Source organism: Numenius arquata, chromosome 20, assembly GCF_964106895.1.
Source record: "Numenius arquata chromosome 20, bNumArq3.hap1.1, whole genome shotgun sequence".
Classification (NCBI taxonomy): Eukaryota; Metazoa; Chordata; class Aves; order Charadriiformes; family Scolopacidae; genus Numenius; species Numenius arquata.
The window spans coordinates 1,076,536-1,089,505 of NC_133595.1; the positions used below are offsets into that span (position 1 = coordinate 1,076,536).

The 12,970-nt window shown below is 50.7% G+C and overlaps 1 protein-coding gene across 3 annotated transcripts in view; it reads left to right on the forward strand.

Moving 5' to 3' along the window:
• Positions 1 to 11,900, forward strand: part of USP48 (ubiquitin specific peptidase 48) — a 28,424-nt gene extending 16,524 nt beyond the window's left edge. For 2 of the 3 annotated variants that reach the window (XM_074161683.1, XM_074161685.1), the window contains 13 exons: positions 871 to 942; positions 3,898 to 4,022; positions 4,184 to 4,306; positions 6,081 to 6,142; positions 6,662 to 6,772; positions 7,376 to 7,506; positions 7,756 to 7,862; positions 9,901 to 10,005; positions 10,438 to 10,593; positions 10,802 to 10,927; positions 11,312 to 11,360; positions 11,536 to 11,562; positions 11,673 to 11,900. In XM_074161683.1, coding sequence (XP_074017784.1) covers positions 871 to 942; positions 3,898 to 4,022; positions 4,184 to 4,306; positions 6,081 to 6,142; positions 6,662 to 6,772; positions 7,376 to 7,506; positions 7,756 to 7,862; positions 9,901 to 10,005; positions 10,438 to 10,593; positions 10,802 to 10,927; positions 11,312 to 11,360; positions 11,536 to 11,562; positions 11,673 to 11,695 — 1,217 coding nt within the window. In that variant the 3' untranslated portion in view covers positions 11,696 to 11,900. The remainder of the gene's footprint in view (positions 1 to 870; positions 943 to 3,897; positions 4,023 to 4,183; positions 4,307 to 6,080; positions 6,143 to 6,661; positions 6,773 to 7,375; positions 7,507 to 7,755; positions 7,863 to 9,900; positions 10,006 to 10,437; positions 10,594 to 10,801; positions 10,928 to 11,311; positions 11,361 to 11,535; positions 11,563 to 11,672) is intronic. The other variant, XM_074161684.1, reaches the window with a different exon arrangement.
• The last annotated feature ends 1,070 nt before the right edge of the window (positions 11,901 to 12,970 follow it).

The window sequence follows — 12,970 nt, forward strand, 5'->3', positions numbered from 1 at the left end:
TTTTGTTTTTTTTTAATTTTTTATTTGCTCTTTATTTACCTTTGAAAATTCGATACTTTGTGGAACTTTTTGTTTCCTAACTGAGGGCAATGAGGTTGTTTGAATGAAAGGGAGATGATGGGCTAATGGCATTGATCTTGGGCTTGAAGGAGAGCATCCCAGCCCTCCTGATAAGGGCCCTTCATTCCTGGGTGCTGATCCTGGTTTCACAACAGGTTGCAACTCCCGGGAGGATGTTTGAATTGCTCACAAGCCAACTTGCTCATTAGGCGGCTCGTTAGAGACTCTTACTAACGCTTTGTTGTGTTTCTGACGCTCCAGTTCAGTGGCCAAGGCTTCCGTCTCCGGAGCTGTGCTTCTTCCCTATAATTTCTACATTAATGTGGGGTTGTCAGCCCCCTGGCAGGCTCCCCCTTGGTTTCTCAGGCAGCATCTGGTTTAGATCAGTGTCCTCCAGGCAAAAAGCAGACTAATATCATGCCAGGAAGGTTTCTACTCCCTGCGCTCTTACCTAGACTGTGTTTAGGTTAAACTCTGGGATCTTTAGGAGCAGGGAACCCCTGGGGTGGTTTAGCCGGAACAAATGCATCCTTTGTAATCTCACAAAGGACCGGCTTGTGCTCCCCGCACTTCAAAGTGCTCCTATGTGGCCTATGGGCTGTAATCCCGCCTGCCCGGGGGCCAAGGCATTTGAGAATAACAAATTTGCTTCCAAAGTCTCCCTTGGGTTAAGGGTTTTGCCGCAATTTGAAATGCAACCGTGCTCCTTTCCCCTAAAGACTTCTTTTTTTTTTTCCTTTCCTTGGGAGGGGCACTCTGTGCAATCTTCTTGTATTATTTCTTCTTTTTTTTTTTTTTTTTTTTAATTAGATGAATCAAATGAAGAGAAGAGAGAGGAGGAAGAGGAATTAAATTTTAATGAAGACATCGTTTGCCCACATGGTAAGTCTCTACGGGGGATGGAGCTGAATATATCTCTTGTTGCCCACTGCTCAAGGCATTAACCTTGTAGCCTTTGCTCCATCTAAGGCCAAAACGAGTAGTTACTGAGGAAATGCACTTTATTCTCCTTTGCCTGGTGTTTCTTGATGCTCAAACTTAGAGTTTTTATTTGTGAGCACCGTCACATTGCGGTCCAGGTTTTGTAGGGCAGTGAAAGGGCTGTAAAGGCAGAGATGCTGTGGGAAATACTGGGAGCATCCATTCCTCTTCCCCCTTCCTAATCACGAAGTGATGTGATGGAGCAAGGGCAGCACCAAGGGTCTGCAGCTGCTTGGAAGCTCTGGAAGTGTTAGACAGTCAAGGTGGGAGCTGGGAGTATCCATTTATTCTCTGGATTTACAGGAAAACAGGAGCACTTACCTAACAACTGCAGAAACACGGGCTTATCTGGGAATGCTGGGACCACTCAGGATATCGATTTCCCAACCTGCTGTGCTTTGGTGTCTGTTTACATAAGGTTTTGACCCGATGTCGGTTGTTTTGCTCGGTGACGCTTCATTAGCTCCATCCTTGGCTACCCTGTCATTTAAATCTCACTTTTTTTAGCTTGTACGTCGCTCCCAGACACAACTGTTCCAGTGAGCTTCATTCGGAGGCATAAATTTCCCTGCCAGGGATGCTCGGGCTCTTTCCTAGTAAGAAAGAAACATGCCATAAATTAACAACACACCTCCTGTCATCAAAGCTAATCAAGGATGTAGAGTAATGGCTTGATAAAGCCTCACGTTAAAGCCGAGTGGTTTAAGCGCTTTGTCACGGCGTTTGCTGTTTTTCACAGCCTTTAACGCCGTATTTCCCATCGCCGCGAGGCTGCTGCTGCTCAATAAAAGCATGCTGCGGGGTGATGAAACATTTAATGTAGCCAGACATGATAAAAATAGGCCAATAGGCCTTTGAAAATATTATGCTGGTAAATCGCTAGTTGATCTGTGACTTTGGGTCATATCTGAATAAATAACATTAAATATGGGGGCCGCTGGCAGATAAGATTTCATCCTCTTGAGCCAACCTCCCCATTACTCACGGAAAACAACCTTTCCACCTTTAAAACTTCCCTCTGGAGTGTATCAGCAAATCTGTAGTCTCAGTCCTCCTGCTTTAATTTTGCTGCGGAGGAAGTTCCTGCCTTGGTGGTAGGCTCTGGAAAAGCCAGCGCTTTCTCTGTGAGGTCTGGCTGGTCTCCAGAAATGCCATCCGGGCCTTCCCTCAAGAAGTCCCTTTGCATCTCTGCTGCAATTTCTCCCTCTCCGGTAGCTGCCCGACCCCAGCGAATAATTTTTTCCAGATACCAACTGAAGGTTTCTTTGATGTCCGTGCCCAAAACGTGTCTCTGGACGGCGGGAGGGGGAAGCGGGGTCAGCGGTGGTTTGGATCATCTTCTTCCAGATGGCAAAGCACTTGTTCCCTGCACACCCAGATCTGATTTTTTCCACTTCTTTCCCTCAACAGTGTATTAATCTGTTTTCATTAATCACATGGTGTCAGGGCACTTATTTGTACAAGCTCGTGGTTTTGTTTTTTTTTTTTTTTTCCTCCATCCTTTGGAAAGCAGCCTGGTCTTCCCTCCTCATATGGTAAAGCTGGGCCACTTGGTCACGTTTGAAGAAGAACAAGTGGCCAAACGCTGCGTCGAAGCAGCCCAGCCCGACCTTTGTTTATTAGAGGAAAAGCAAGAGGGGAGCGTTGCTATTTTTTCCCCTTTGGGGCTGGCAGAAATCCAGCTCTTGGCTGGAGCCAGGAAAACTGTCGGGGCTGTGGGGCTGAGGAGCCGCTTGTAATGTTAAAGAGCTCCCGGAGGGTGGGGAGGAAGGAGCCTTTTCTCCCTCTTGTCTTTCCGTAGCTCTCCAGGCTACAGAAATACAGATAATAAGATATCAGTGCCCTTTGCTGGACACAGCGATTTTGCAGTTGCTGTTTTGCTTCCCTCTTGCTGTCGAAATCCACGTTGAGGCGTGAATATTCCCACGCCGCGTCCAAATCCGGTGTTGCAACGACTGTTCCTCTTATTTCTGGCTGGCACAGCCGTCCCTTGACTTCCCAGCTGCTGTCTCGCAAGGGAGATGCGGTTGTTCTTTCCCCTTGGCCATCGTCAGCCCTGCTCGGATCCCCGAGCCCTCTCCTTCTCCGGTTTTCCCAACCCCTGTTTGGCCGCCGGAATGCATGTCGTCAGGCGCACACGCCGTCTCCATAGCGTGAGCGTGACCTTTCTGCTGCCGCTGTCACTAAAATGACAAACGCCTCACGCTAAAATCTTCTTCCGGGGGTTTTTTTTTTGAGCTTCTTGATCATCGGGATAAATAACACAGCAGGCGAGTTGTCTGGGGGATAGCTGGTCAATCTTGCTTCCGATCTTGGCACCCCACTTATTCCCTAGAGCAGATCTAGGGTGAAAACCCCATCCTTCCCAGATTTTGAGGTGCTTGGACAAGGGCACACGAAGCCGTCTGAGATTATATGGTGGTGATTTTGTTTTTCAAGGGTGTGGAAAGCCCCTGGCTCCTATTCCGTGGGGCACGGGGTTAGTCTGCAGCTTGGTAAGTGGACTAGCCTTAAAAAATGTACCTATGGCTAGCCAAGAGCAGGAGGCAGTAGCCCCGTGCCCTCTTTGGCCTGTCCTTGCATCCCGAGCATCTCTTTACCGCTGCTTGTATTTGATCAGCTGCTTGGGTTCGTGAGCTTGGGAATCTAAAGGGCATTTATATGAATTAAAGTCATTATTTTTTTTTTTTTTTTGTTCCTGTCCAAACAAGGAAACGATAAAGAAGTTGACGGTGACTTTGTGTGTGCTGATGCAGCATTGGCTGATACCCTGTAATCTCTTCAATCTAGTCAGGGCTGCAAAACATCACCGAGCCTCTCAAGAGCAAAGCCCTTCTCCTGGCTCTCTCTCCGCAGGTGACCTGTGCATATCTGAGAACGAACGGAGGGTGGTTTCCAAGGAAGCCTGGGAGAAACTTAAGCAATATTTTCCAAAGGCCCCCGAATTCCCGAATAACAAAGAGTGCTGTTCCCAGTGCAAGGTATTTGAATGCCAAATAACGTTACCCCTTACCCTTTTGTTGGCTGTAAACACACAGTCGTATTTCTGGTTTTCTTTTAATACGGGGTGAAGGAAAGTATTGTCACCTTTTAGTAACAGCTGGGAACTGAAGCTGTGGGGTAATTAACTATTTTTGTGCAGATTTTGGAGCGCGAAGGGGAGGAAAACGAAGCTCTTCATAAGATGATGGCCAGCGAGCAGAAGACTTCTCTCCAGAACCTCTTCCATGATAAATGCAGACCTTGCCTGGGCAGCTGGCCTCAGGTATGGGAAGGAGGGCGACGAGGGGAAGGTGGCGGGTCTGGGGGGAGGTTTTTATTAGCTTTTTATCCCTCCTCTTAAAAATTTTATTCCGCCTGCGCGAGAGACTGCCTGGTAACTCGGTCGGAGCGAGAGCGTGCCTGCGCTGGGGAGCCGGTGCCAGCGGAGCTGACACGTGTGTTGTGCCGAGGTGTGATTTCCCCCGATTAACTGCTCTGGCCCGACGCCCTGCTAGAGATACGGGAGAAGGGCTCGTGTGCCAGCGTTGCCGTTGCTGGCCCCGGCTCAGCGCGATAAGCGGCGACGATATTGCTGCTGTGGTTAAATCTGCCCTGAGAAAAGGACCAAAACGGCGCAGCCGCACCCGTGGAGGTGGTTTTCCACCCCCTTCCCATCGGGCCAGGCTTTTGCCGCCAGTCGGGCAAAATTCACATCTTCTCTGGCATCATCCTACATTGTGAGAGCTCAGAGGGGCTTCCCTAAATGCTGGAGCCCCGCAAATAGGAGCGATGGTGGTGTGAGACCCCTCGTAGCAGCTTGTCCCCGGTACAAACCTGAAGCTCTGCAGGACCTTCCTGGGGCTTTGAGGAGGCTCAGAAGAAATGGCACAGGCTGTTGGCTCCAGGCCTTGGCTCCCAGACGTCTTGCGGCGCCGATTAATGATTGACTTTTGGGTCCTGCCAAGGTCTGTCTCGGGCGCTCCTACGTGGGAGGGCACTTTGCCATTCCCGGGTGCCTTCTCCAGCCAGGAATAAATATTGAGGTCAACACGGATCCGTGTCTCGGGACCAGGGAGTCCCAAAAGGGGTTTAAATGGGAAACGCTCAGCGCTGAGCTGGAGAGGTGCCAGGTCCTACTGGCGGCATTAAGGGTAGTATCTGGTTGGGTTTGCTTTTGTAGGTGATGGAAATGGAGCCCGTCACCACGGGTTAGTTCAAAATACAAAGGTCTCTTCAGGTAGTGAGGCTGCGTCCTCCTCTCTCTTTGAATTTCCTGGTAAAATAGAGCCGAGGATCTTTCCCTCAAGCCTTTTGAGTTTTCCTGATGCAAAACGGTTGAGGATCGAGGAAGAAAACAAGGGGAGTGGTTTAACCTAGAGGAGATGAAGGGAAACTAAAAAAAATACATATATATTCCTCAGGTGCGTTGAATTTTCTTGCAGAAAGATGGAGTGAGCCCTTAAATCTGGGAAAGTCATGAGGGTAGGTGAGCGTGGAAGTGATTTTGTCACCCAGCTCTTAAGATCGAGGTGGCTTCTGGTCTGGGCCAGCAGCAAATGAGTTGGGACAGGAAAACAACAGTTTATCCTGAAAAAAAGGTGCCTCCGGAGGGTGCAGGGCTGAGGTTTTCAATCCCTGCTGCTGCCCAGAGGAGAAGCTTCTGGATTTTACTGGGTGAAGCAAATGAGGCAGATTGGGGTGGTCTCACCCCACACTTGGGGGGTGCAGAGTCTGCTTTGGACCCCGAGGGAAAACACGGCACTGGGGAGTCGTAGCTGCTCCAGAGGAAATGACCGTTTCCTGCTGTGAATTAAAGGTAATTGGATCTAAAGCTAAATTAACTTTGTAATAAACACGAGATTAGTAACGTAAGTGCTTAGTGCTTGATCCCAAATTATTTTCCTTGGCTTTCCCAGCGCGCTCGGATGGAGTTGTCATGGTAAGAATGCCGAGATCTCCAAAAGAATGAGCCCTGCAGAAAAAGCTGAACAGTCATCGCTTCTCTATTGTTGGATTAATTAATAAGGATCCTTTTTTTTCCCTCTTTTCACCTCCAGGAGACGGATGAGCTGTATATTGTTTCGCAGTTCTTTGTAGAAGAATGGAGGAAATTTGTCAGGTAACTTGGCTTGAGATTTTTGGTTGGTTTTATTCCTTTTTTGAGGGGCTGTAGGTAATGATTTTGCTTTCAAATCCCAGAACGGTGCGCGGTTACCTGCGGTTTGCTGCCGTGGAAACACGGAAGCTGATTTTTGCAGGACTCGTATCAATTGCAGTACATCGTAAGGAACTGAATTTCCTTGTTTACTGTGTCTTAACCAGATGGTCGGATTAGATCAGTAACCTGATTAGTTTTTTCATCTGTCTGGAGCTGTACCCCAGGCGAAGGTCACCGCTCAGTCCCATTTCCATGGGCTGCTGGTGGCGGGAGATGGAAATCTTCTCGATAGGAGAGCAGTTTTGCGGCGTGCAGGAACGCGGATCCGATTTCCGCGTCGGTAGTAGTTTAATATTCCCCTTGTTGGAATGTCTTCTGTAAATACTCACCTGTGATTTCTCCTTGGCTGCCTGCAGAGCTGCGGTTTGTGAGCAATAACCCGGCCCAGCTTTGCAAACCGCTTTCCTTTGCCCTGCGCAGGAGGCCCACGCGATGCAGCCCCGTGTCCTCGGTAGGAAACAGCGCTCTCCTCTGTCCCCACGGGGGTCTCATGTTCACCTACGCTTCCATGACCAAAGAAGACTCCAAACTGTGAGTTTCTTCTCTTCACGGGTGCCGAGGAACGTTTCTGGATGCTCGTTGAGCTGCGGCAACACAAATCCTTCCCCTGGAATAAAATTCACACGTTTTCTCAGGCCCACCTTAGCCTTCACGCAAGGCAAGACCTAAATTGTCAAAGGATCCTGGATCAAAAAAAAAAAAAAAAAAAAGAGTTTACTTCAGCTTGGCTGGTTCTTAACAATAAACTCCCCTGAATTTGACCGGGGCGTAGAAACATCCGGCTTCCTTAGGATTCGCCTTCCCTGAGCCTTGCCCTCGCAGCGCTGGATGCCGGGCTGGAGTTCATGCTCCGTAGCGTTGCTTCTGCAACGATGCAGAACTAAAAGTAGCAGATCTTCCGCTCCTTCTCCTCCTCCATCCTCCCTCCGGCACGACCGGAGCACAACGGCGTCACTAATAACACGCTGCCGTTATCTTGGGCGTACAGGCTCTCCCGTGGAGCTGGAGTTACCGACTGATTTCTGCAGCTTTGCTTTCATTAACAGCCTAAAAAGAAAAAAGGGGGAGGCTGTTGTAGGAGCTCGGGGCTTGGCTTTTCCATGTCATAAAGCACGTTCTTGTTCCTTTGCACAGTATAGCTCTCATATGGCCCAGCGAGTGGGAGAGGATTCAAAAACTCTTTGTGGTGGATCACGTCATCAAAATCACCCGAACGCAGGCGGCCGGGGCTGACCCCGAGAGCGCGCTTTACGTCTCTGAGCCCCGTGAGTGACTTTGTGGCCGCTGTCTGGCCTCTGTTCTTTTGCTAATTGGTGCTGATACCCTGAGAATTGGGGTTTGGTTTTTTTTTTGGGATAAAGGGTCAGATTTAAGGGAATCCCGACCTTGCAGATGCCTGGGGTTGTATGAGCCACTCGGGGTTAGCGATGGGAGGCCTTGGGCAGGTGTCTCCGAGGAACTGAAACAATTAAATGCATTTTTCTTTTTTTTCTTTTTTTTTTTCCCCTCCCCAGAACTCTGTCCTGAGTGCAGAGAAGGGCTGTTGTGCCAACAACAGCGGGATTTGCGTGAGTACGCCCAGGCGACCATCTACATCCATAAAGTGGTGGATAATAAAAAGGTAGGGGCTCTCTCCCTCCATCCTTGCTCGTCCGTTTCATTTAACGGGGACTGCACACAGTCCCCAAATTACCGTCTGAACGCAGTGGCCAGATGGCTCTCACAGCCTGCCATGTCCCCACAGGGCTGGGACCCGCTGGTGGGGACGCCGGGTGGCCTGTGGTGGTGGCAGTGGTGGGCAGGGCTGCTCTCTGTGGGCAAAAATCGCCCAGCTCCGGGATCAGGGAAACTCTCGCTTTGGCAAAAATAGCACGTGGGAAAACTCTGGCTGTAGCTACTCTGAAAAATTTGGTCTCCTCGAGGCTTCCTTTTACCAAACCGAATCCTTTGCGTTATCGGGTATCTTCACGGATCTTCCCGGCTTTGATTATTTTAGGCGAGATTGTAACTGTTTCTGTCTTCAGAATCGTGTTATCGGGCTCTACCTGTTCTCCTCCCCCTCCAGTGTTTGTCATTTCCTTTCTTGGTTGCTCAAGTGACGTTTATTCCTAGATAGAAATAAGCTCTCCAGCCTCCATGCTGATGAAATAGCAGTCAACTTAGAGGTGGTTTTCAAGGTCCCCCCCCGAAGCTGTCGATGATGTCTCTGCTTTACCGGTGTCTTAAGGGCTCGGTGTCAGGTCTAGAATTGGCTCTACAGGTACCCGAGAGCTGGTTAAAGTCAGTTTTCCTCCTTAGGGCTTGTTTGATGTTTTAAGGAGGAATCCAAGGCTCGTGGGCAAGCTCAGATGATGTTCCCTGCTCCTTTGCAGCGTGGGGTGGGGTTTTTTTGGCCTCTCATTGATTTCCACCTCCTGCCAGTCTATGGGGGGAGCCGGAGCTCGGAGAACTGCGGGCGCCAGAGGCTGGAGGGGTTTCTGCCTTGGCTGTGAGACGTTGAACACCGTCCTGAGCCATCGGCCACGGGCTTTCAGCCTGTCTGGAAGCTGAATCTTGGCTCTGGCGCAGAGGAGGGTTGTTGTTTCTTCTCTGGTGCTGGACCAGGACCGTGCTCACACGTGGGGCTGGCAAAAAAACAGGCGGCTATTCTTTGCTGAGCAGCTGGAGTCGGAGAGAGGGGGCGAGAGCTTGCCTGCGAGCTCCCTCAGCGCCATGGGAAGGAGCAATAACACCCGCAGCGTTGCCAGCGAGGACTGGGGATGGTGGCACTGGAAGCCACTGCTTGCTTCTCTGCCCATTTCGATGTCGGAGAGCGTTTCCCATCCCCTCGCCCCTGCTCTTCCCCGCTCTGCCACCTCCTTTGGCTGCCAGAGGGAAGCCAGGGCCGTGGAAAATCAGCATTAGGGCAGTACTGCTGGAATGCAGAGGGCTCTGGGGAGGCTGCGGTTGGCGCTGGATGATTGGGGGCTGTGATCGCATCCTTAATTGCAAATACATTGAGGGAGAAGCGGGCTCTCAGGCATCCGCGATGGAGAGCTTGCCCCTGTCTCCCGGGCTCCTGCAAACCCCATCTCCAGCCAGAGCCTGGATGGGAATTCACATCCGGCAGATCCATGTCTCCTGCAGTGATTTACGCAGAACTCAACATCCTTTTTATTTATATGTTTGTGTAAATTATTTAGATTTCATTTACTTACAGCTTCCAGACCCGTAAATAATGGTGCTGAGTGCCTCTGTCGGGCTGCTGCAGGGCTGGAATAAGTGTCTTAATTTACAGATAATATTCCTTTTTCCGTGTTAGGGCTTTCATAACGCACTTAGATGAACCAGAGGAGCAGCCAGCTAATGGGAAAGAAATCAGTGCAGGCCCCCGGAGACTTTCCCTTTGCCTAGAGAGTAGGGAAGGTCCTGAGCCACAGGAAGCACCTGCAGTTCCATAGAGCAGCTCCTTCTCCTGTGCCCAGTCCCCCCGTGGTCCCACGCAGCTGGGGAGGGCTGGAGGAGCCGCTGCAGAGCACGTGGGGCAGATCCCAGGGTTATTCCTGCTCTGTCCGGGTGTTCCCCGGGTGGAAGTGACATCCCGGAGGTGTCTGCAGCGATGGGACGCTCTGGGTGGACGCTGTGGGGTTAGTTACAGAGAATGATTTTTATGACTTCAGGTAATGAAGGACGCTGCTCCAGAGCTGAACGTGAGCAGCTCAGAAGCTGAAGAGGAAAGGGAGGAAAACAAGCCAGAGGGGGAGCAAGACCCAGATTTTAACCAGGTAGAGATCAAAAATACCGCCAGGTTCCTCGGGTTTTGCGTCATCCTTGAGTCAGCGTCACGGGAGAGCCCCCCCCTCCTCTGTTTCACCGCTAGCAGCGTCTTAAATTGTCATCTTGATGTTTGTGCCACCCCATCGCTTTGGGTTTGGAGAGATCCAATACTGATGGTGACTCGTGCGCGTGCCCATAATCCGCCCCATGCTGGCATTTAGAGGCAGGAACTGAAGTTTCAGGGCAAATCTTGTGTCCTCTGGCTACTCGCATGCGGCCATTTGCTTTCCAAGGGGCTTCTCAGCGCTTCCCACCTTCCCTCGCTGCCACTGACTCGCCCGAAATGCAGCCCAGGGTAAGAGGAGGGTGTCTTTTCCCCAAATCCCAAATTTAGGGTCTTGATTTTTTTTTTTTTTTCCTATTTTTTCCTCTTTTCCTAGGCCAACGGTGGTGCCAAGCGCCAGAAAGTCTCGCACCAGAACTACGTCACTTACCAAAAGCAAGGCATCAGGCGGAGCACCCGGCACCGCAAAGTCCGAGGGGAGAAAGCCCTGCTTGTTTCCGCTAATCAGACGCTGAAAGAGCTGAAAATACAGGTGAGGTGGTTTTCCTCCCAAGGAATGACTCGCCCCGAGTAGGAAAACACCAAAATGGGGAGCGCGTGGCTGGGAGGGGCTGAAGGGAAATCCCTGGTGGCGTGGAAAGGCGCGCGGTGCTGCTGGAAAAGGGGGTGTTTTTGTGTGGCTCGGCGCTGTTTTTTTTTCCCTCCGCACACAACCAGCGTGTCTCATTGTGTTGGCACAGATCATGCATGCATTTTCAGTTGCTCCCTTCGACCAGAACTTGTCCATCGAGGGGAAGATCCTGAGCGATGACACGGCCACGCTGGGCAGCCTGGGGGTCATCCCCGAGTCCGTCATTTTATTAAAGGTAAGGGGTGAGGCTGGCTCCTAAAAGTCAAATAAAGCAGAAAATTGAACTGGTTTTTGTACAAACCGAGAGAAACACGTCGCGGTGGGTGTGAGAACCGCCGTGCACTAGATGTGCCCACCCGTGGCTGCGCCGTAGCCTCGTTTAATGAGCTCCTCCTTGGAGGAGCCAAATCCTCTTTTATTTTTGATTAAAGAGCATTTATTAGCTGGCGTTTGCTGCTGAGCTGGGTGTGTACCGGCCCAAAACATGGTGAAATTCAGGAGTGAGGCCTCCCCTCTTGTTCTTAGACGGCGTTTGGGCTTCCCGCTCCCCCCAGAGCGGCACCATCGATCCGTTTCAGATGCTTCCTCGTTAATCCCTTGCTCCACTTGATTTTTCCAGGCTGACGAGCCCATTGCAGATTACGCAGCGATGGATGATGTTATGCAAGGTGAGGGGGGGGGGGGACGGGACGACACACACTGGGAAGGTTTTTGGGGTTCGGGAAAGGCTCCTTGCCGCTGGGATTTTGGGAGATGCGTTGGTGGCCAAGGATTGGGTTGTAAAGGTAGAAAATAAAGACGTTGAGGCTTCTTAATGCCGTGCTTTTTTCTTTCCATCCCCAGTTTGTATGCCTGAAGAAGGATTTAAAGGTGAGTTTGGGTTTTGGTTTTTTTTTTTTCCTCCCCCCTTTGATTTAAGCCCACCCTGACTTTCATCCCATCACCGTCCTCACCCTCGGGTGCTTGTTTTTCCTCCGCAGGGACTGGTTTACTTGGACACTGATGTGTTTTTTTTTTCTAAAACGCTGACGACAGAGGAGAGACCAGAAGGGAAGAGGATTTTTGACATGGTAGGGCATTAAAAGAAACAAAACAAAACAAAAAACCAAGGTGGATACAGGACTGAACTCTTTGACTCTTCCAGAAGGCAGAAACCCGGTCTGAAATGACTTCCCCCCCCCCCTTTCTCATCCCCCCCCCCCAGAATTAAAAAAAAAAAATGCCTTATGTCAAAGCAGATTGCACTGAGGGACCCCCTGCCTTGGAGAGAAACGTTCCCGGGTTTATATTTAATAAAGCGACAGGAAGGTCGGGAGGTTGAGCAGCAGCAGGAGTGTGTCGTGGGTGGGGGGGACAGGGGGTTTCTGGGGTGTTCCCCAACCCCCCAGTGTCCCCCCCCCCCCTCCCCCCCTGCTCCCCCGCAGAGGGGTTGGGATCCAGTTGGTGAAACTCACCCCAATAACTGGTTGGGTGAAACCTGCTCGGATACCCCCGTCTCTGCCCCGCTGCCGCTGCTCCAGTGGGGCACGGAAGTAAAGAAATAGTCACTTGTGAGGAATGTCTAGCTCTTTGGAGAAAAACTAAACCCACCCAAAACTTCTTCTATTTAACCCAAAACGTAAGCTGTGGTCTGCCTCCGAAAGCCTTCCATGGCCGGGGAGCTTCCCCCCCCCTCGCTGGCCGCTCGCCTTCACTTCCGACCCTTCGATGAGCTTTCAGTAATCGCCTGCTCTTTCTCTGTGAACTCTTGGGTTGCTTTTTTTTTTTTTTTTTTAAAAAAAATGGGGTATTTTAATGACTTTTGATAACATCTTTTTTCCCTCCAGCCCGGGGCGGTTCTGCCCATGGTGGTGGTGGTGGGGGCTCGGGGCGGGGGGGGGCTCGGGGGAATTGGCTCGTTTCCCCTGGGAAGAGGGTGGTTTTTTTCCCTTTCTATTCTCCTCGATTTTTAAAATGCACTAATTATTTGGGTTTTTTTTACATCTGTAGCACCCAGAAACGCTCTCCCCGCTCCTGTCAAGTGGCAGGAAATAGCGTCACTGCTTCCAGACTTTTAAAAAAAGGGCACTGTCGAGGTATCTCCGTAATAAAATTAGACGTTTTCTCTTCCTTTTTAGCCTTTTTTTTAACTTTTTTTTTTTTTTTTTCCCCACGGCAAAACGCCATGCGGAGAGTGGGGCTGCCCCCCCCCCCCCCGCCCCCCCAGCGCCTTCATTTTTTAACTGCAGGAGTTTGGGGCTGCGAGAAGAGGGGAGGGATGGGGGGGGGGGGTACGTAT